Source organism: Mesoplodon mirus (genome assembly GCF_964341445.2).
Source record: "Mesoplodon mirus genome assembly, chromosome: X".
In the NCBI taxonomy this organism is placed as follows: Eukaryota; Metazoa; Chordata; class Mammalia; order Artiodactyla; family Ziphiidae; genus Mesoplodon; species Mesoplodon mirus.
The window spans coordinates 39,033,197-39,054,827 of NC_138981.1; the positions used below are offsets into that span (position 1 = coordinate 39,033,197).

General features: G+C 36.0%; 1 protein-coding gene across 7 annotated transcripts in view; it reads right to left on the bottom strand.

The window, feature by feature from the left end:
• Positions 1–21,631, bottom strand: part of CASK (calcium/calmodulin dependent serine protein kinase) — a 391,985-nt gene that overhangs the window by 86,095 nt on the left and 284,259 nt on the right. For all 7 annotated transcript variants that reach the window (XM_082609734.1, XM_082609732.1, XM_082609729.1 and 4 more), the window contains exons 10-11: positions 14,554–14,653; positions 1,546–1,667 (exon numbers count right to left, since the gene is read on the bottom strand). In XM_082609734.1, coding sequence (XP_082465860.1) covers positions 1,546–1,667; positions 14,554–14,653 — 222 coding nt within the window. The remainder of the gene's footprint in view (positions 1–1,545; positions 1,668–14,553; positions 14,654–21,631) is intronic.

Sequence of the window (21,631 nt, forward strand, 5' to 3'; positions counted from 1 at the left end):
AACTATTTCCCAGTTCTCTTACATCTAGGTAAGCATGTAACTATTACTTGTCAATGGAATATGGACAACTGTGATACAGGCCACTTCCAACCTTGACCCTGCAAAATTCCCCATTTTCTCTCATCTGCTGGCTGGGTGCAAAGGATGCAGTGGAAGATTCCAAAACCTTGAGAGATGGCAGAATCACAAAGTGGAAGAAGCCTGGATCCCTGAATGCCTCTGTGGAAGAGACTCTTCCTGCTCCTCCCCTCCTCATCTACCTACATTGGACTGTGATGTGAGCAAGAAATAAACTTCTATTCCGGTAAGCCACTCAAATTTTAGGATTGCATGCTGTAGCAGTTAGTCCTGAATTAATACATACACTATTTAAAAAGCCTAACTAATTGAAAAATAATAATTAATTTGATTTGACCAAATCTATGGATAGAAGCAACTGTTAGATACCTATGACTGCACTTAGTGTGAAGTTGAAACATACTGTGACACTCTTAGCTTAGCTTTTCCCAAACTGGTCCTTACCAATTCGACAGGATTGTGAATAAAAGTTCTCTGCCCAAATTAGTTTGAGAAATGCTATTAGAGTTAATAAGGTTTCTTTGCTATAGGACATCTTAGAGCTGCTATATACTAACACCCATTGTGAATCCGTATAAAGGGAATAAAGAATGCAGCATTTTCCAAACTTATATAGTCAATAAATAATTTAACCAGTAAATTTAAGATCTACTCTCCCCTCTCGAATGGCAAGACCCACCACTATCTCCCAGAGCAATGCTCTGTAGAATACATTCTGGGAAATTTTGCTTTAGTTTAATCCGTGTCACATGGTCGATTAATCAGAGTGAGCACCAAAAAGTTCTAGACATCCCAAAGCAAAATAATTCTCTTATTAAGGAAAGATTTTTCTTGTAAAAAGACTTATATGTACTAGTAGACTAATATGTACACTAAGAAAGTTCTCACTGCTGAAGTTAACCAAGTTCTATAAGAAAGGTATTTTACTTAAAATGTGACTGAAATGAAGGCAGATGTGAACTGTCAGCTTCTGACTTTTCCTTGTATCTGTCAGTGGAGCCTGTCATATTTAATGATGGAATATATTCTTATGTTTTAAGGAGAAGACACTGAGTTTATGAAAACCAGCAACGTTAAGTATGAAATATGTATGTGAATACAGCCCATTGCACAATATCTTACTTTTCTCTCTCCTATGCTCATGTTTGAGGTGCAATGTTTGAAAACAATGTTTAAAAGCAATAAAAGGTAATCACAGCTAAGATCAATGGATTCTTCTAATAGAAACACATATATAAAATATATAACTTTTTCCACTGTGACTTGTTAGGCTATACTGCATTTGTACCATATATAAGATACTATATTTCAGTTATGAATCTATGATGGATGACTTCCCACATTTCTCACAGACTGAAGGCAACTGAGAAAGGACTGTTATGATGGACATTTGGATATTCATGTAAAGTAAAACGGTATGGTAAATGTTCAATTTACCCCAAAAAATTAATAAAAAGAAAGACTTACATCTAGTAGTGTGTGAAGATGCTGATCCTGGAAAACACTGTGTAGGAAATCTAAGTCCTTTTCACTGCAGTCTGTAAGTGCATGAATTTCTTCCAGGCTGTCCAGCACCTGTGAGACTGCTCCTAAGGGGAACAAACAGAAACAGCCAGTAGAGAAAGTCAATGTCAAACTAACCTTCATAAGCCAAATGTTACACCTCAGAACTGTGGGCTAACAGACAGAACTTCAAAGGTTCAGGTCTTTACTGAAAAATAGACTTAAATGCGTTTCATATCACTTAAGGATAGAGTATTTGCAGTGAGTTTATGTTCTTAACAATGTATTTATGTGTTCCTCATTTTTCAAAGTAAATTGAATCTTGTCTTACTTGAATTAAGGAAATTCATCAACTATAACTGAGCTACTAGAAGATCTGGGTGCAGAACGTTCTATCAATACATCAGAAACAGAGTGTGGGTTCCAATAACCCCATGCTGTTTTGAAATATTACAGAAGTAACATAGGTGGCCATTTCACACAGGTGCATTCTATCAAGAACGGAAGGTAAAGTCGGCTGTAGATCTGAGGGACAAACCTTCAACTGGGAGCTCCTGCTGTGTAAAATAGGCTTCTTAGGATTCTTAAGGCTCAAAATTAAGTTAGCAAAAATCCCACTCCACTCTTTCTCCTTCCTTTACATACAAAGTCAAGGGAACCAAGTTGTTCTTAGCCTATTGGGGCCCTTTTTATTCAGAGGACAAAGACAAAGGGTAGGTATACTGACTGACACTTTCAAATACCGTATTAGGTACTAGGGGAAATCATTTTTGCAGGGCAGTGTGGTCACTTTCTTTAAATTTCCTCTAATAACCAGGGACCCAGAGAGGTAGCACCAGGGAGAAATACACACCAAGCATTAACAAAGTCACTTAGCCTTAAAGAAATGATTAGCCAATTTTACTTTGCAGACAACATGCACATACACACTTCAGAGAAAGAAAAGCACCCTGAGAGGCTACGCTTCAGAACGTTAGTGTACACAGTGTCAGAGACATTCTAATGATAAGTGCCTCACTGCACATGTAACTCTTAGATTCATAGTTTTCAACCAGAAGCAATTTTGCCCCTCAGGGGGACATTTGACGATGTCTGGAGACACTTTTGGTTGTCACAACTGTGGTGGTGGTCGGAGTGAGGAAATAGGTTGTGCTATTGTCATCTAGTGGGTAGAGGCCTGGGATGCTATTAAACATCCTCCAATGCCCAAGATGGCTCCCCAACAAGAATGAATTATGTAGCCCAAAATGTCAATAGTGCTGAAGTAGAGAAACTCTGCTGTACATAAAGATAAAAATCTTGAATCTTTCTGTTCTGGAACTCTATGCTGTTTCTAGTTACTTTTGGTCTTGGACCTCATCCATTCACATGCACTTATTGGTGAGAATGTAAATTAGTACCACTCTTCCAGAAAGCAATCTGGTAATTTATATCAAAGAGCCTTAAAAATGCTCATGCACTTTGATTCAGTAATTCCATTTACAAAAACCTACATTAAGGAAAAAATAGGAAATGTAGAAAAAGCTTTATGTGTAAGGATATCTATCATATAAAATGGATAAATATCTAATAATTAGGGAGTGATTACATAAATTATAGAACATCCATATAAGGGAATATATAGCCACATGAAAATTGTTTTTGAAGAATTTTAAAGACAGAAATCTGCATGATGGGAAATTCAAGAAAGCACAATGCAAAAACTCATAAACTATATATCCCCAATTTTAAGTGAAAAAAATATATTTACAAATTCAGAAAAAAACCCCCAACAGAATGAAAAATACCAAAAAGGTAATAGTAGTTATGTTTATTTTCCTATTTATACTTCATTCTGTTTTTGTCCATATGTTCCAAGGTTTCTACAATGGAAAAAAAAAGCTGCTATATAAGCAACTGCTTTTTGCAGTATTTAATTATGTTAAAAATCTGGGGCTTAAGACACACATCAAGTGGTTATCCACATGGAAATTACTGTAGCTAATTTTTTTAAAATTTGACTTTTTATTTTGAGATAATTGTAGATTAACATGCAGTTGTAAGAAATAGTACAGAAAGAGCTCATGTACCCTTCACCCAGTTTCCCCCAATGGTAACATCTTGTAAAACTGTCATATATCATAACCAGGATATTGACACTGATATAGTCAAGCTACAGAATATTTCCATCACCACAAGGATCCTTCATGTTGCCCTTTTATAACTGCAATAATTTCCCTCCTGCCCTTCCCCCTCCTAACCCCTGGCAACTACTAACCTGTTCTCCATTTCTATAAATTTGTCATTTCAAGGATGCTATATAAATGAAACAATACAGTATGTAACCTTTGGGGACTGGCTTTTTTGACTCAGCATAATTCTCTGGAGAGTCATCCAGGTTGTTGCATGTATCAATAGTTTAATCCTTTTTTTCTTGGGTAGTATTCCATGGCAGGGAGGTGCCACAAATTTTTCCCCCCCATGATCACCCACCCTTTGGAAAAGGGTATTTTATTTTATTTTATTTTATTTATTTTTTAAAGATCTTTATTGGAGTATAATTGCTTTACAATGGTGTGTTAGTTTCTGCTCTATAACAAAGTGAATCAGTTATACATATACATATGTTCCCATATCTCTTCCCTCTTTCATCTCCCTCCCTCCCACCCTCCCTATCCCACCCCTCTAGGTGGTCACAAAGCACCGAGCTGATCTCCCTGCACTATGTGGCTGCTTCCCACTAGCTATCTATTTTACATTTGATAGTGTATGTATGTCCATGCCACTCTCTCACTTTATCCCAGCTTACCCTTCCTCCTCCCCGTGTCCTCAAGTCCATTCTCTACGTTTGCGTCTTTATTCCTGTCCTGCCCCTAGGTCCTTCAGAACCTTTTTTTTTTTGATTCCATATATATGTGTTAGCATATGGTATTTGTTTTTCTCTGACTTACTTCACTCTGTATGACAGTCTCTAGGTCCATCCACCTCACTACAAGTAACTCAATTTCATTTCTTTTTATGGCTGAATAATATTCCACTGTATATATGTGCCACATCTTCTTTATCCATTCATCTGTCGATGGACACTTAGGTTGCTTTCATGTCCTGGCTATTGTAAACAGAGCTGCAATGAACACTGTGGGGATGTACCACAATTTGATCATTCATCTGTTGATGCGACTGTGGATACTTTTAAATTTTGAATAATTACACATACCAGGCTATTGGTATTCTTTCATTGAAAATATTAAGTGGATACTAAGCGGAAAAATAAAGGTACAAGGCAGAAACCAGTCCTCATTTCCCCTGCTATTCCTGAAAATGTATTAACCTAATCCACTTCCTTCTACCTGCTCTTCTCAGGACTTTTACTTTGTTCTGAATAGGAAAAAAAAATCTGGAAATTAGTTAAAAGTCAGCTCTCTCGTGCCTTATTAAAAGCCTTGGAAAGCAAGAGATGATGTAAAGATATTAGTCCCAAATATCCCATTGAGCCCCGGACCCCAGCACATCATCAACAAGAGAATTAAATGATGCCAGGTTTATAAAGTTAGTAAAGCTAGTTCTAAGCTTCTGGATTAACTGCAACAACAAAAATACAAATGAAATGTGGGGTTTTTTTTGTATATTAAAAAAATTCAACACATAGCACAGAAAGCTAATGATCATTTTCACTCAGTTACCTTAGTGGAATCTTATCTAGTTTTTATTGTCTCTATCCAGCACTGCTTATGCTGATATATAATCTAGGTAGTAGTTTATTAATACTGTAAGATTAAAATAAAACAACCTTGTATCTAGCGAATACTAAGATGGAAAGTCTAACCACTGGGAAGGAATTTTGGCTGTACCCGATCAGGGACGTATCATTTGTTGGTCTGTGAACTCCCAAAGCTCTGTGCAATTCCTGTCCTACCAGCACTACCCTACGTTTGCATTTGCTCACTCTTCGTTTCTGTGCTGTGAGGTCCTTAAGGCAGGTGGATATTTGATCCATTTCATTACATCCACAAAGTATGCCTTGAATTAAGTAAGTACCAAAGAAACAATAATAGCAGCTCCCAATTAGTAAGTGTTTGTTATGTGTCAGGCACATCCCTAGAACACAGTAAGGTAAATATAGTACCTGACCTTTCCAGATAGGGAACTGAGGTTCAGAGAGGTCAAGGAAGGTCACAGCTAGAAGTGGTACAACCAGGACTCAACCCCAGTGTGTCTGGATCCAAAGTGTCTGGATCCAACTTCTTGACTTACTACAGTAACTGGCCGTACTAGGAAACATAGGGGGAACCTTCAACAAGAAGTGACGTGTGGTTTATGCATGGATATGAAGGTTAGAAAAGAACTTGAACCCTACTGGGTCAGACAATAACCAAAAAACCTTTACCAAATGTTCCTGCTTTTTGCCAGATGTGAGGCAGGGGGTTCAGGGAAAACAGGTATGATCCCTGGTCTCAAGGAAGGGGCTCTCAGGCTGGTGTGGGAAGTAGGCATACTATACCCTGAAGCAAACAATAGAGAAGAGATAAAAAATAAAGTGGTACAGAAATAGGGCTGCCCAGGGAGGAGGTGGGACAGTCTCAGAGAAGAGGTGGATGAGCAGGAATTCAACACCTCCACCTAGATTTCCAATGTGCTCTGGCAGACCCAGTGGATGCTTTGCTGGAAAGCACAAAGGCATCTATTGCCTGTGTCTCTAGTAGGCAAGACCCACCAGGTCAACAGGTCTATTTAATTTCCTTGGATCTGTCACCTTTTCTGAACTGATTTATAGCCTTATCTTGTACCCAAATGTGATTAACTCTGTAGGTTTTCAATCATGAAAGGAAGCATTTGCACAGGTGTACTCAAGTTGCCTATTTCAAGCTCTGAAAAGTGCCCCTAATTTAAAGTTTCTGGAATTAGCTAAGAAAATTATAGTTTTTATTCAATTTCTCTTTTGTCTTTTCATATTGAATAAACATATATATTTGGTCTAACCTCAATATCTTTCTTTACCCTTGATCATTTTAACACTCCCCACTGACTTCTTCTAAGTTTCGTTATTTCTTTGAGTATGACCAGCAGAACCATATCTCACAGATGCGTACGATTGATGTCCGCAGTTCAACACCAAGCCCATGTAAAAATCTCATAATTTTTCAATTAATTATAAAATATAAATGTACACAAAGACATTTCTGGGGCTTTTCCATTGCTATTTTTTTTTTAAGAAGATGTTGGGGGTAGGAGTTTATTAATTAATTAATTTATTTTTGCTGTGTTGGGTCTTCGTTTTTGTGCGAGGGCTTTCTCTAGTTGTGGCAAGCGGGGGCCACTCTTTATCGTGGTGCGCGGGCCTCTCACTGTCGCGGCCTCTCTTGTTGCGGAGCACAGGCTCCAGGCGCGCAGGCTCAGTAGTTGTGGCTCACGGGCCTAGTTGCTCCGCGGCATGTGGGATCCTCCCAGACCAGGGCTCAAACCCATGTCCCCTGCATTAGCAGGCAGATTCTCAACCACTGCGCCACCAGGGAAGCCCCATTGCTATTGTTTTAAACACAGAGGCAGTAGTAATAATTAATACAACACAACACAACAACACAACACACACAAGCTCTTAAGCTGTTACTAGTATTTCTTTTGCTGATCAATACTGTCATATCTGAAAGAGCTATTGACTTTCCTCAAAAACTGAAAAGGATGTTTTTCTCTATAAAACCGCTGAATAAATTTGTAACTATCTTAAAAAAAAAAAACAAAAAACAATAGTACATAAGTTCCCCTCAGAGGGCAATTTATCTAATGGCAGGACTGTAGGTATTCTATTCACTTTTGTATTCCAGGCTGCATTTTGCAGTGTGCTTTGTACAAAGAGACACAATAAAATAGGTTTGATTAAAATGATTGTTTTCTGAGCAAATAAAATATTATAATGAGAAATATGTAACCACTGAAAACAGTTTATTTTATAGCAGTTTCCTCAAAGTCACAATGAAAATTATTTTAATACTTATATTTGTGTAACAGTTTATAATTTCCAAAGTGCTTTTCACACTTATTATCTTATGTGATTCCACAGTAACCCTGTCCTGTAGACAAGTGTATTTATATTTGAAAAATCGGATGCTCATTGGGGTTAAATGACTGTGGAGCCACAGCAGTGAGTACGAGAGTGAGTCTTAGAACCCAGGTCTCTGACACCTAGTCCTTCCACTACAGACTGGTCCCTCCTGAAACCATGTTTTACCCTCAGCAACACACCTGAATAATCTGCATTTGGTAATGAGATGATATCCAATTTCTATTTTCTTTTTGATCTGAATTTTGTTTACCACATAAGGTTTATTTTCTTAGGCTTTGGTCCAAACTTTCACAATGATAAATTTATTAGAAAGTAATCAAGCCCTGTCTTCAGAATAGTATTTTGCTTTAACTTTTGCATAATTCATTTGGTAATCAAGTTTGTATCTAAAAATTAGGTTGATAATCATACATTTTAACTTTGAACATTTCTACTTTTCCAAGAATCTCACTGATACTTTCTAAAAAGTTTTCTACTACTGTTATGAAGTAATAATCAAAAGAAGCATAAATATGTCACCTGTTTTAAAAATGTTTTCTGAGTCTATTTCTTTAAAGAGAGATATGCTTTAAAGGTCAATAAAACTTTGAGTCCAAAACAGTTTCATTACAAGAGTGGAAAAGTCTCATTAAAAAGTTGACTGAGTAAAAATAACCTGAAAGGAGGACAGAAAAATAAATAGAAGAACGTTTAAAACGTTCTCAGTGTCAAAGTAGGTTGAGTCTGTCTTAAAACTATTTCCCCCTAGCTTTACTATGAAAAGTTTCAAACATATGGAAAGTTGAAAGAACTGTACTCACCACCTAGATTCTACAATTAACAGTTTGCGATATTTGCTTTATCACATATCTATCCACACATCAATTCATCTTATTTTTCATTCATCTCAAAATAAATGGCAGATGGTCAACATCAGTACACTTCACCTCTAAGTACATCATCATAGATTTTAATACTTCTCTCTCTCTCTCTCTCAGGTAAAATTTACATAGAGTGAAATACACAAATCTTAAGTGTACCATTCAATGAGTTTTGATAAATGTATACACTGCATACATCTGATAAGCCGCATATACACCCATGTATGCAGTTATTTCAGCAACAAAGATTTGTATGTATATATTTAAAAAATTATATGTATAGCTATAAAACCTAATATCACTGAGCAAATTCAGCATCTCAATCTAGTCTACTTTCTCCTGAAGAGTTATCAGTAACCTCTATTTCCTATTACATTAGCAGTCCTATTTATATAACACTGAATCAGTACACATACACTCATATCACCCACTCAATCAAAGCCCTTCCTTGCAAGCACAGTAGCATTAAAAAAAAATCTGCTTACTAAGGTAGAATTAAGTTAAAATTCATCAATTTAGGTGTACATTTTCATCACTCCACAAAAGTTCCTTCTTGTCCCTTTACAGTCAATCTCTTCCCCCTACCCCTACCCCTGGACAACAGGTTTTATTCCCACTGTACAAAGCAAATCCTGGTTATCAGTCAAGTTATAAGCAATAGTGAATCCTGTAATGAAAACTGTATTTTGGACTTAAGCATCTGTGCTATATCCAATTCAAGTTATGAAAACTTACACATGGTGATAAATGCTTTAGATTCTTTATGTATAGATTATAGTGCAGATGCCTTAAAATTTATTAGTTAAAAGAAGTAAAAACTCTGCAAATGTATTCTGTCAGAGTACAGATACCATAATTCTAATGCCATTTTACTTGTTAAAACAATCTATATTTCCAAATAGCAACATCGCTGGGCACAAATTTGTCAAAGTACTTTAAATAACATTCTGCTGGTTGTTAAGTGCCCATTCATATAAGGCCTTACAACTAAGGAAAAGCACTACTTGATACCTCCAAGATGCTTTCATTCCCAAATGACACAACAGGTCTGCTGATTGGGAAAAAAAAAAAAAAAAAAAAAAAGGAGAGGGGTATTAAATCTGGAGAAACAAAAAGTTACAAATGGGAAGTGTCTTACATTCCAGTGGTCATTAACTTGTACATAGTGGGCAGCTTCCGAGATGGCCCCCAAGATCCCTGACTCCTGGTATTCACATCCTTATATAATCAATTCTTTCCCTGGAGTGCAGGCTGGATTTATTAACTCACTTGTAACAAGCACAAGAGGGCAGAAGTGATAGGATGTCACTTTTGAGATCAGGTTATAAGGACTGTGGCTTCTGTCTTGGGTGCTCTCTCTTACTTTTGCCCTCTCTCTTTGATCATATGTGCCAGGGTAAGCAAGCTTCTAGGCTGTGAGCAGCCCTATGGAGAGGCCCAACAGTCCGTGAGGAACTGAAGCCTGTCAATTCCCATGTGAGTGAGCATGGAAGAGGATTCCTCCTACAGCTGGGCCTTCAAATGAGATCACAGCTCTGGATGACATCTTGACTGCAATGTCATGAGAGATCTTGAGCCAGAGGTACTCAGCTAACCCATGCCCAGATTCCTGACCAATAGAAACTGTTAGATGATAAATGCTGTTTTGAGCTTATTCATTAGAGAGCAACAGATAACTAACATACTGTGAGATTTTTATATTAAATTGGCTGCAATTTGAGCTACAAGTAATTAATGCAAGAAAGTATGGCAATGAATTTAATTAGTAGCACCCAGATTTTCTATTTATCTTTGTCTCTTATATACTTTCCCCCCAGTAAGCACAATGTTGAGGTAAAGATTTATTCTATTATTTTAATTGAAATTATTATTGAGATAATCGGAGATTTATATCCAGTTGTAAGAAATAATACAGAGACCCCTGTATTATTTTCCTCACAGGTAACTTTTTACAAAACATAGTGTAATATCACAACCAGAATACTGACATTGATACAATCCACCCATCTCATTTAGATTGCCTTAGTTTTACTAGTACTCATTTGTGTGTATGTAATTTCTTACATACTTTTTACTTTACTATTCTCACATACTCAAATTATATCCCTTTGTAATGAAAATCTAGCCATTACATTATTCTTTATAAATGTTCTTTCTGATGGTAGAAGTTGTTAAGAGACATGAATCCAGGAGTTTATTTCACAGCTCCATGTCAATAAGCTAAAAATAGAGTCAGTAACAGAGTAAAAAAAACTGCTTATAGATTATATAACTGTTGAAGGAACGTTCACTTACCCTGAAAGTTTTCTTGAAAGCAAACTATAAAATAAATTGTTAGCCTTTCCCTGGAATTAATGTATTTGTGCTTGAAATTCATATGTGAAATAATATTAAGTGCACTTAAAATTTTAACACTGCCTCTTTTTCCTCTTATGAAAGAAGTAAGAAGTTAGTATTATTTGTATAACAATGCTTCAGGAAATCAATATATCCAAGTTTTTATTGTATGGTCAAGCAGTGTTAAAATTCATAAATAAACATCTAAGCAGAAACAGCCAAGGAAAAAGTCAAGCTGATTATGAACCATGCAAAGCCAAACACTTTTGCATAAAAGATAAACCTTAGAGGAAAGCAAAGGGATACCTACTTTCTGCTGCTAGAAGTCCTAGGAGGAAGGCAGCATATGGACAAACAACAAACAGTATGATTTTAGAGCAAGCGGGTTATCAAGCCACAGTTGGGCCCAGTAGATGAGCCACAAGAAGCATGGTCTCTTAGCTGAGCCCAAAGTGAGCCCTTGTGTTCCATGAGAACATCCCCTGGGTTCTGATTCTGACTTCTTTAATTTGAAAGACAAGAACAGAATATTTCCACTTTGTTAAGTAACAAAGCAATAATACACTGTTTATCTTAAGATTAAACCTAACAAATTCTAGAGAATGTATAATGGACTAATTTCAATAATCAAAATAGGAAAAAAATCTTATATAAACATTATTTTACAATGTAAACAGCATACCTAAACATGTTAAAGTCTTCTTTAGATGACAAACTGATTCATTTTAAATTATTTTTTCCACTGTTAATGAAAGGCTCTGTTAAATTATTTTGTAAAAATTAAAATTATGATTTTGAATAGAATTTGCAGGGAGGAAAATAGGATTGCCAGCTTTTAATTTTGTCAAGCAAGGTCATTAAGAAAAAAAATTTAACAAACTACCATTTACTATCATTTCACAGAAAGAATAGAAAAGGCATTATCTAAAGATGAAAAACAGTCCATCTCAAGAAAGGACAGTTGGCGACCTTATACTCTTCTCTCTCTCTCTAACTCCTCCTTCCCCACCCCTTCACCCCTGCCCTACAAGCACATGCTTTATGATCACTTTTTTCTTTTTGACATGGGCTTGCTGGAAGAACATTCAGGTAAAGATGAAAAGTGCTTTATGTTTTGTACTGTAAAACAAACCCATGCAAATTTGAACAGAAAGGCAGTGGAAAGGATAACATTGGGAACTTAAAATAAATGATGGAGAATTAAAGGGCTAGGATTAAACAGAGAATTTAGGCTTAAAATTAATGAAAATATTAAAAATAAAAATGCATTGAAAAATGAAAATACAGATGTGTTAACTTATGTAAGTATAAAGCCCTTATATGAGTCTAGATAAAACATCATAGGCTTTCTGCAACTAACCATACAACCACTGCTGTTAGTTGCAGTAAAGGAAATTTGCAAAGACAGATATTTGATAAATAATGCTGACAATAATAGATAATGCCTCCCTTTAAATGGCCTAGTATTAAAAGTTAATTTTAGGAACATATGATAATTCCTGATAGCCATGTGAAATTGAGGAAAACATTAAAATTTTCTTCAAAAATTTCCTTTGTCTTTGACATCTGACTATATAAAAATTTCCTCTTCATTTAGGGTAGGTAATCAGACACACTGCATAACAATTTTATATTTTATTGATAGCAGCTGGACAGTGCCCTCAAAAATATTTTAGAGACATTTAGCACATCGAATGAAGATACAGACTGCTTGCAAGATCGTTAAGATCCAGAAACTTAAAAAAAAAAAAGGCATAGGGTGAGACTACAGGAAAGGGAAGCAATATATGCAAAATTGTGAACAACTTATTTGAGGGCTTGCAGGCTACCCACAAGACAGTGTGAGAAATTTCTTTTTTTAAAAAGCAAGCACTGTAATCAGAAACTATTTCAACCATATCGTTTAGAGACTACTAAAAAAAACAGAAAAAAATTGGGCAATAAAAATGTATTTAACAGAAAATAAGCATAACTATAGACAATTCCTTTTCCTAAAAGAAAAATCCAGCTCTTCACAGAAAGGAATACTTAAGAGCTCATTAAAGTCTTGCTAAGCAGAGGTAAATATTAAGGGGCAACATTAAAGATTAGGTCTATGAAGCTGTTGCAAGGCCCATCCTGCTCTCCTCCCATTTCTAAAGATGAAAATGGTATTAGAGATCTTGACCCAAAATCTCTAAATATATTCCAAGTATGTGACTATATCATGTAGCCACAGTACAACATAAAACTGTTACTAGATTCACTCCCCCTAGAAAGGGTTAACTGTAATCTGAGTGTGAGGAAGGAAGAAGGAGGTCTGAGCTAACAACAACAGAAAGCTACAAAATGGACTGGAAGAAAAAAAGACAGATGTGAAACAATAGGGAACGGTGGGGAATATACCTATAACACAACTACGGCCTTGCCTTTCCTGTGGGAAGGACTCTGGATAATTACCAAGTCAGCACAAGAGGAAAAGAGCAAGTCCTCCTCAGAGTCTCTTCTCTAAGATTCCCATTTATGAATGCTTTTGGAAATCACCTTCACTCAAAAGAGGAAGATTCACATCCCAATTGGTAAAGGTCAAAATAAGGAACTATATAGCTGCTGGAATGGGAAATTTGATCCTGTTATTTTGCACAAGGTATAAGCACATACCAGTTGGTAAGAAACTCTGTGTGTATATGTGTATGTGAGCAGGTATGTGCACATATGTGTATAACAGAGGAAGGAAGAAGCATAAATACTGACAAATGCTCATGGTTCCAACATGTAAGAAGCTTAGCACATCCATTCTTCCTATATGGCTACCAGTAAAGGACAAAAAACTCATGCTTTAGGAAGGGCCCTGGGCCTTGATTCCAATGCTGATGCACGAATATTGAATGAGCCAGTCCGAGAGTACAAAAATCAAATCACTAGCGCAAAGTCAACCACATAACAAATACTGAGTAATTCTAATGAAAGAAAGAAAAGTTGAGGCCAGAGGACATATGATATAGGAGTTAAGTGAATAAATATGCAAATAAAAATTAAAAACTGTAACACATATACATGCATTTATATATACATATAAATGGGTCCTATGTATTTTTAGTAAATAATCCTTGTGAATACCTCACTGGTAAGATGGAAATCTGAGCATTTTATAAAATAATTTTCTGAACATTAGTGGGTTTTTTCAGGAATACCTATATACATTTCATCAAAATAGGCAATTCTTCTTCTATGTTCCTCTCCCTTGAATGCTTGTGTAGACTTGCTATAGACTTTATAAAAAGAGATGAACCTGTAGATTGTTTCTAGAGATAATTCACAAGACAGCTTTACATTGAAAGATTCAATTAAAAGCAGTGCTGTTCCAAAGTCTGATCTGCTACAGTTGACATGGGGAAAATCTTACATCAGAAATTTTTGTTGAAGTAGAAGTTAATCACAAAGATTAAAAAAGACTGACTACAAATGTTGGATTGGATGAAGTGCAGTGTTGGGTCTGGAGGGGGGAAAGGGGAAGAAGTATTTCTGAGATTAAAAAAAAAAGTGAAATGTCAGTTTGGAGCAGTAGGGGAAAGCAATTCCGGTATTAAAATGAAAAGGAATCAGACACATGTGGATGGAATTTGGCTGCTGACAAACTTCCTTAGAATCCCATGGAGGATCTGACTAGATTCACAGAAGTTTATTCATAATGGAAGAGAAAGGATGTAGACACTAAATGATTCACACTGGTGAATGAATGAATGATTCAATTACCTGAGGAGGTAGGGTCTTCGGAGAAATCTGGCAACTCTTCAGGGGGATCCCCATAGAATGAGTTGAATTTGTGACTTGACACAGCTGCTAGTACTGCACCCTAAAGCAAAGAGATGAAAATATATATATATATATATTTTTTAATTTTGTTTTTGTTTTTGGCCATGCTGCGCGGCTTGTAGGATCTTAGTTCCCTGACCAGGTATTGAACCCAGGCCCTTGGCAGTGAAAAGTGCGGAGTCCTAACCAATGGACCACCAGGGAAATCATGAAAAATATATATTGATATTATTAAAAGAAATACAATAAACAACAAGGTCCTACTGTATAGCACAGGGAACTATATTCAGTATCCTAAGATAAACCATAATGGAAAAGAATATAAAAAAAGAATGTATATATGTATAACTGAGTCACTTTGCTGTACAGTAGAAATTAACAAATTGTAAATCACCTATATTTCAATAAAAAATATTGATAAAAAAGAAATACATAAATATAAAAAAGTTAATTACCGAATATTTATTTAAGAATTATTCAGAAGGTCAAATATATAGGAGATGATAGCTAGAAAAGAGGTGGTTTTAAATAATTTTGGATTCCTTTAGATAAATCACACACGCACATACCAGACTAACACTGTTGGGGATTGTAAAAGTATATGAAACCATTTACATCTTGAACTTAAACATATACTAGATAATGAAATATGCTGCAGTCACTATAAAATGATGCTGCAGAAGAGTGTTTACTGAAATGATAAGGTGTTTGTGATGAATTACACAAAAAAAGGTTTTAAAAAATCTGTAGTAGTATGATCTTATTTTTGAAAAAAAAGTTAATAAAGATATAAAAGACCGAATATATACCAAAATGTTAATAGTATTAATTATCCCTGGGTAGTAGGAATGTGAGTCATTTTTCTTTTTTTAAATCTTTTTTCCTTTCTTTTTGATATTAATAATGACTATGTGTTACTCTTGTACAGTATTCTCACTCGGGCCACCCAGCAGAATCAACTACATGTTGACTCTTCTAAACCACATGCATAGCCTCCCTTGATTCCTAGTTGAGAACCACTGTCATACTGAGTCCATGATATCCCTTAAGACTATTGTGTAGAAAAATGTTGGGAATTATTGTTTCAGTAACAATAAGAATGATAAAAGTTATTTTGTATGTGTTGAATCACGTGAGTGTTAGGTGTAGGTTAGAATCACATGAGTGTTAGGTGTAGGTCAGAATATCCAGGTGTATTCCTGGGCTCTGCCACTTTCCATCTGCATGACTTTACTTGATTTAATCATTTAACCTCTTGAGGTCTTCTCATTTGCAAAGTGAGGATATTAAAACTGACATAGCTTACCTTACGTGATTGTCAAAAGTCGTAATGTTTATGAAAGTGCTTTGCAAACCATAAAGCATTTTGTAAGTGCAAATTATTACTAATCCTACTAATATGTAGCTAGAACCTGAGTAGAGCCTTTGCTGCTTTAGGGAGAATTGCTCACTTAGGTAGTCTAAGTATCATATCACCCTAGTAGTCTAAGTGTAAAGTAACTTAAGTCTAAATTTTAAATATTGAACTCTTAGATTTTTCTGAAAAGAAAGATCAATCTTTTGTGTATACAGGTATTTATTAAATATCATTAATAGTCACAATAATAATAAAATTAATAATTACTAATAATTCTAATAACATTATTAATGGAAACACATTTCTACAAGGTTCATTTTTTGGGGGGTGGTTATGTTAGGGTTTCTTTCTACAAATATAAACTGAAAAAGAGCAAATATAAACAGAAAGGGAAGAGCAAAGAGTAGAGAAGTGATCTTGATGATACCATTCCAGGCAACTTTTTTAGATTTCCAATAGTCCAGGGTTAATGCATGAGAGGTTCTTATGCAGAATTTTCTGGTCAGCTACCATGATGAAAAAATAGTACTGAATGTTGAGTTCTTCTTTCTGTAGTAGAGCTTATTTCACTTTACATATTATACATGTTCCCTAAAAGCTGGGTGAAATGGAATTTTTATAGATCAAAGCACATGTTTCCCATACACTGAAACTAAAAGTTTAGAGGTGCTTTATTTTTATTTCCAAATGAAGTTCAGCTGAGTTTCTTAATATGTTAGTTTTATGTTTCAAGGTCTGTTCTGGTTACCACTATGTCAAAGATCTAGAAATACTTATACTGGGAAAGCACTATTTAAAAGAGCCCTGAGAGGTAAATTCTTTTGAAACAATAGTAGCAAGTTCCTAATTTATCTGTCTTATGGTTAGCAGTTTTGTTTATTTAGCTCTCTAAACTCAGTGACTGCATGTGGTTCAAAAATTCAATGCAAAGCTATTATGTAAAACAGCAAAATGGTTCCAGAACAGTTTATGGATTTATAGAATTTTACTGGAGTTGGAGAGTCAACCTTCAAGATGATTCATTCTAGGAGACTCATTTTGCAGATGAACAGCGGTCTAGAGAGGCTTAGTAACCTATTAAGGTTGCTGCCAACTTAGAGATAGAATCAAGAGTAGACAGAATGGAGGTCTTCTGACTACTCTCCCCAGTTCAAGGGTCTTTACTGTACTAGGGGTCAAAAATATTTTCCTGTAAAGGGCCAGACAGTGAATATTTTAGGCTTGCAGGGCATATGGTCTCTGTTGTAACTATTCAACTCCGCCATTTAGCGTGAAAGCAGCTATAGACTATATGTACAAGAATTTCCATCACTGTGTTCCAATAAAACTTTATATATAAAAACAGAAATATAGATGTATTAATTTGTGAAAGCGTAAAGCTCTTATGTGAGTGCTTTGGTCCCCAGATTGTAGTTTGCCAACCCCTCTACTACACTGTTGCTATTGAAGAGCCTGTGGATATAACAACATAAAACCAGATCTTATACAAGTAGTTCTTCAAACTTTCCAGTTTATTAAATCCTTCGTAAAGAAGTTTTCTATCTACTTTAGTTTAGAAGAAATACTTCAGTATATCTTACTTATACTTCAGTAAGTTTTGAGAGTAAAACATAACAACTTTGAGTTAAGAAGACCATTCACGGGCTTCCCTGGTGGCACAGTGGTTACGAATCCACCTGCCAATGCAGGGGACACAGGTTTGATCCCTGGCCTGGAAAGATCCCACTTGCCAGGGAGCAGCTAAGCCTGTGAGCCACAACAACTGAGCCTGCACTCTAGAGCCCGTGCTCTGCAACAAGAGAAGCCATGACAATGAGAAGCCTGTGCATCGCAACGAAGAGTAGCCCCTGCTTGCCTCAACTAGAGAAAGCCCGTGTGCAGCACCGAAGAACCAACATAGCCAAAGATAAAAACAAATAAATAAATAAATTTATTAAAAAAAAAGAAGACCATTCACAATCTGATTACTAATATTAAGGATGCAATTTTTTTTTTTCTTTTGCGGTACGCAGGCCTCTCACTGTTGTGGCCTCTCCCGTTGCGGAGCGCAGGCTCAGTGGCCATGGCTCACGGGCCCAGCCGCTCAGCGGCATGTGGGATCTTCCCGGACCGGGGCACAAACCCACGTCCTTTGCATCGGCAGGCGGACTTTCAACCACTGCACCACCAGGGAAGCCCAATGATGCAATTTTCTACTAAGCAAATTAACCTAGAAAGGAGAAGGCAGATTTTAAATTCAAAGAAAAAGAGAACTACAAGTAATTAAGCTCAATCATGATTGTAGTTAATATGTCAAACACCAAAATGGAACACTCCCCACTAGATGATTCTGTCTCATTTAAGGAAGTGGAAAACAAACAAAGAAAATGGTTAGCTCAGACTTCTGCTAAGTTAAGCTACTGTACATGCACTTAGGGAAGCAAGAAAGTTATTAAGTAAGGAACAGGAAAGTTGAACACAGATGAATTACTGACTTGAAGAGAGAGTCAAAAGCCAATATCCCCTTTCTGTGCTCCCTAACTGAGCTCAGAAACAAGTACCATGAAGTCTGATAGGCACAAGGGCAGGGAGGTATATTTTTAAAAGTCTAAATACAAAACACACAAGTATGAGATATAGAATACTGGCTTTGCACCCAAGTGGCAAGGTCACACAATCATTTTGTGATATACTGAGGGGGCAAAACGCATCACAGGGACGTACAAATTCAAGTGTGACTTAAGAATTTGAGAGAGGATCATCTTACTAAGATTCAGAACACAACTCAAAACCCTAAAAAGGGTGGAGAATTTGGAGTGGTTGAGGCTGACCAAAAGGCTAGAAAATCATTTCGAGGCAGAAATGTTAAAGGATTTAGGCTGACTACATGTAAGAATTAGGTCCTAGATGATAATGAGGTAAGATCATTAATTAAATCAGAACTTCCCATCTCTCTCCATATAGTCACAACCAAAGTTATCATTCAGTTTAGTCAGCATAGCCTATATGTATTTGATACTTAAGCATAATCTAAACAAAAGTCTAAAAGCTAGAGTTTCAAAATTAAGTCAGGGCATATGATTAAAGGAGGCTGTGCTATCTTCTCTGAAGAAGATTAAAAATGAGACTTGTTAGTGTAGTAGGTATGGCTATATTTCAGAGCAATTGCATGGAATAGATATCTTAGGAATCCTTTTGGGTCTGTGTAAAAGTATTTCATAAAGATGGTCTTTTAATGTATATAATAACTTTCAAAAGCTAGACTGTCTAACTTTGAGAGTAATAAACTCTATATTTCAGAATCAGCAACTAATAGAATTGCTTTATAAAATATAAGGTCAAACTCACGTCAATTATTATTTATGTAACTGTTCATACCAGAATAACCGTTTTCAGGTTTAGAATCAAAGGTGCCTTTTGGATACCAGATTTACTGCTCTGAGGAGCTGGAGCCTGAAACCTCTCTGCTAATTTACTGTTCTCTCCTGTAATTAGAGGACTCTGGGTAAGTGCTGGTTTTCATTAGGGCACAAAGGTCCTCGATAAATCTTTAAGTTAGCTCTTGATGAATTGATAGAAGGGGGAAGATTGACAAAAGGCAGCTAATTAAAGCTTCCTGGTTGACCTCTCAAAAGGTGCTGCTTAGGTGTAGCATTACTCTTGCAGATAGCAGTGCTGTACAACAGAACTTTCTGTGATGACAGAAATGTTCCATACCTGTACTGCCCAATACTGTAGCCACCGGCCACATGTGGTACTGATAACTTGAAATGTGGCTAGTGCAACCGAGAAATCAAATTTTAAATTTTATTTAACATTAATTAAAATTAAAAATTAAGTAGCCACATATGCCTAGTGGCTATTGTATTGGATAGTGAGTACCGGAAAACGGCATTCCTAAACAAATTTTTTCTAGTTCTTCAAATTGCAGGAACCCAAGAGACTGACTGGTAAGTCAGAGAAGTAATGCAGGCTATATTTTTGTAATTTGCAAAATCAATAAAGGAAAATTATAGGAAGTTATCAGAAATCCCCCTCACTTTCTGTATATACAAGGAATAAATGGTTTTATCTTCTAAATTGAATTACACAGATTCAACTCACCCTTTCCTGAAGTGATTGCAATAAACTTACCCAAATACAGAATATTGCTTCTATTTGTACAGAATATCTTTGACATACTTCACTATATGGAAATTTGCTTTCTAATTCATGAAGCAAAGGGAATGATTTCTAGAACAGATTTCCTGCTGAGCCTCTTCCCTAGTTATACAAGCTCAGACACCCACAGCCCCTTTCCCCACCTCGCCCCCTTGCACAGTAACTCCTTCATGTAAATGGCACCCAGAGTTAGAGTACAGGTTTGCCTCCTTAAGAGACACATACCCATAGAGCACAGATTTTCCAGACAGTCTGGATCACACAGTCTGTCCCATGCATCCTAATATTCAGTCTGAGAAAATACAATCCTCATATCTAGTCCTGTACTCAGGACTATGTAGTTTATATAAGAAGTATTATTTCTAGAGGATGTAAAAAAACTCAAGTATTAAAACTCTAGAGCTTGGTATGAAATAAAAGGAGGGGAAAAATTCAACATATGAAATGTCTGACAACCAAAATGGTGAAAAGAAATTTTCCATCATCATTCACACATGTAAAATAATGAAAGAAAGAAAGGAAAATAAAAAGAAATGTGTGATAATTCAAATCACATGTAGGGTTCTATAAACTTTTAAAACCTACAGTTCGAAAGATAGTCTGAAAAATGATGTCAATGCTTTATACTTGTCCAAATAATTTTCTCATTAGGGATTTGTTGTGTCCTCTAGCTTGCTGAATAGGTTAAATGCCAAAATGAATGTATGAATACGGAAAGGAACAATTTCTGATTGCTGAGTACTGACACTATTATAACCAATAATGAGTAATAGTCTTGAAATTTCAGTAGAGTAAAATGAATAATGTTTTACGTTCTGGCATAAAATAGTGTCACAAAACTTTCAGAATGGGAAAAAGGTTCAACTGCAAAAATAATAAACTCACTACCAAGAATACATTAAAATTTATAAACAGGTATAAGCCTTTTGGAAGGTAAGTTGTTCATAGAGATCAAAAATCTTAAATACATGTATACACTCTGATGCCAACAATTCCAGTAGCAAAGAACTTACCCTAAGAATATAATCAGAGGTGTACAAAGATTAGTGAAAATAGAGTCAATGCAATAGTATTTATGGTTGTGGAAAACTGGAAGCAATGTCCATGTCCAACAGCTGGTTAATTAAATTATGATATGTACATATGGAATTTTGTAGACCAATTACAAGTTTGTGCTTTAGAGTAATGACTCTCAATAAGGTAAACTTATCAGAATCACCCATGGGGCTTTTTCAATAAACACATGCCCCTCCAACTTCCTGCATGCCTGGGGCTGAGGTGGGGAGGGATGGGTGGTGTCTTGGCTGAGCTGACTGGTGTGGTGAGCTACTGTTACTATGTGAATGTGTCATGTCCTTCAAGTGTGCCAAAGTGAAAGCCAGTATTTAAGAAGACTCTTTTGTCAGATGGTATAAAAAAAAAAGTAGGTTATGTGGAATTCACATAACATAAAACTAACCATTTTAAAGTGTACAATTCAGTGCTAATTAGTACATTCACAATGTTATACGGCCACCACTT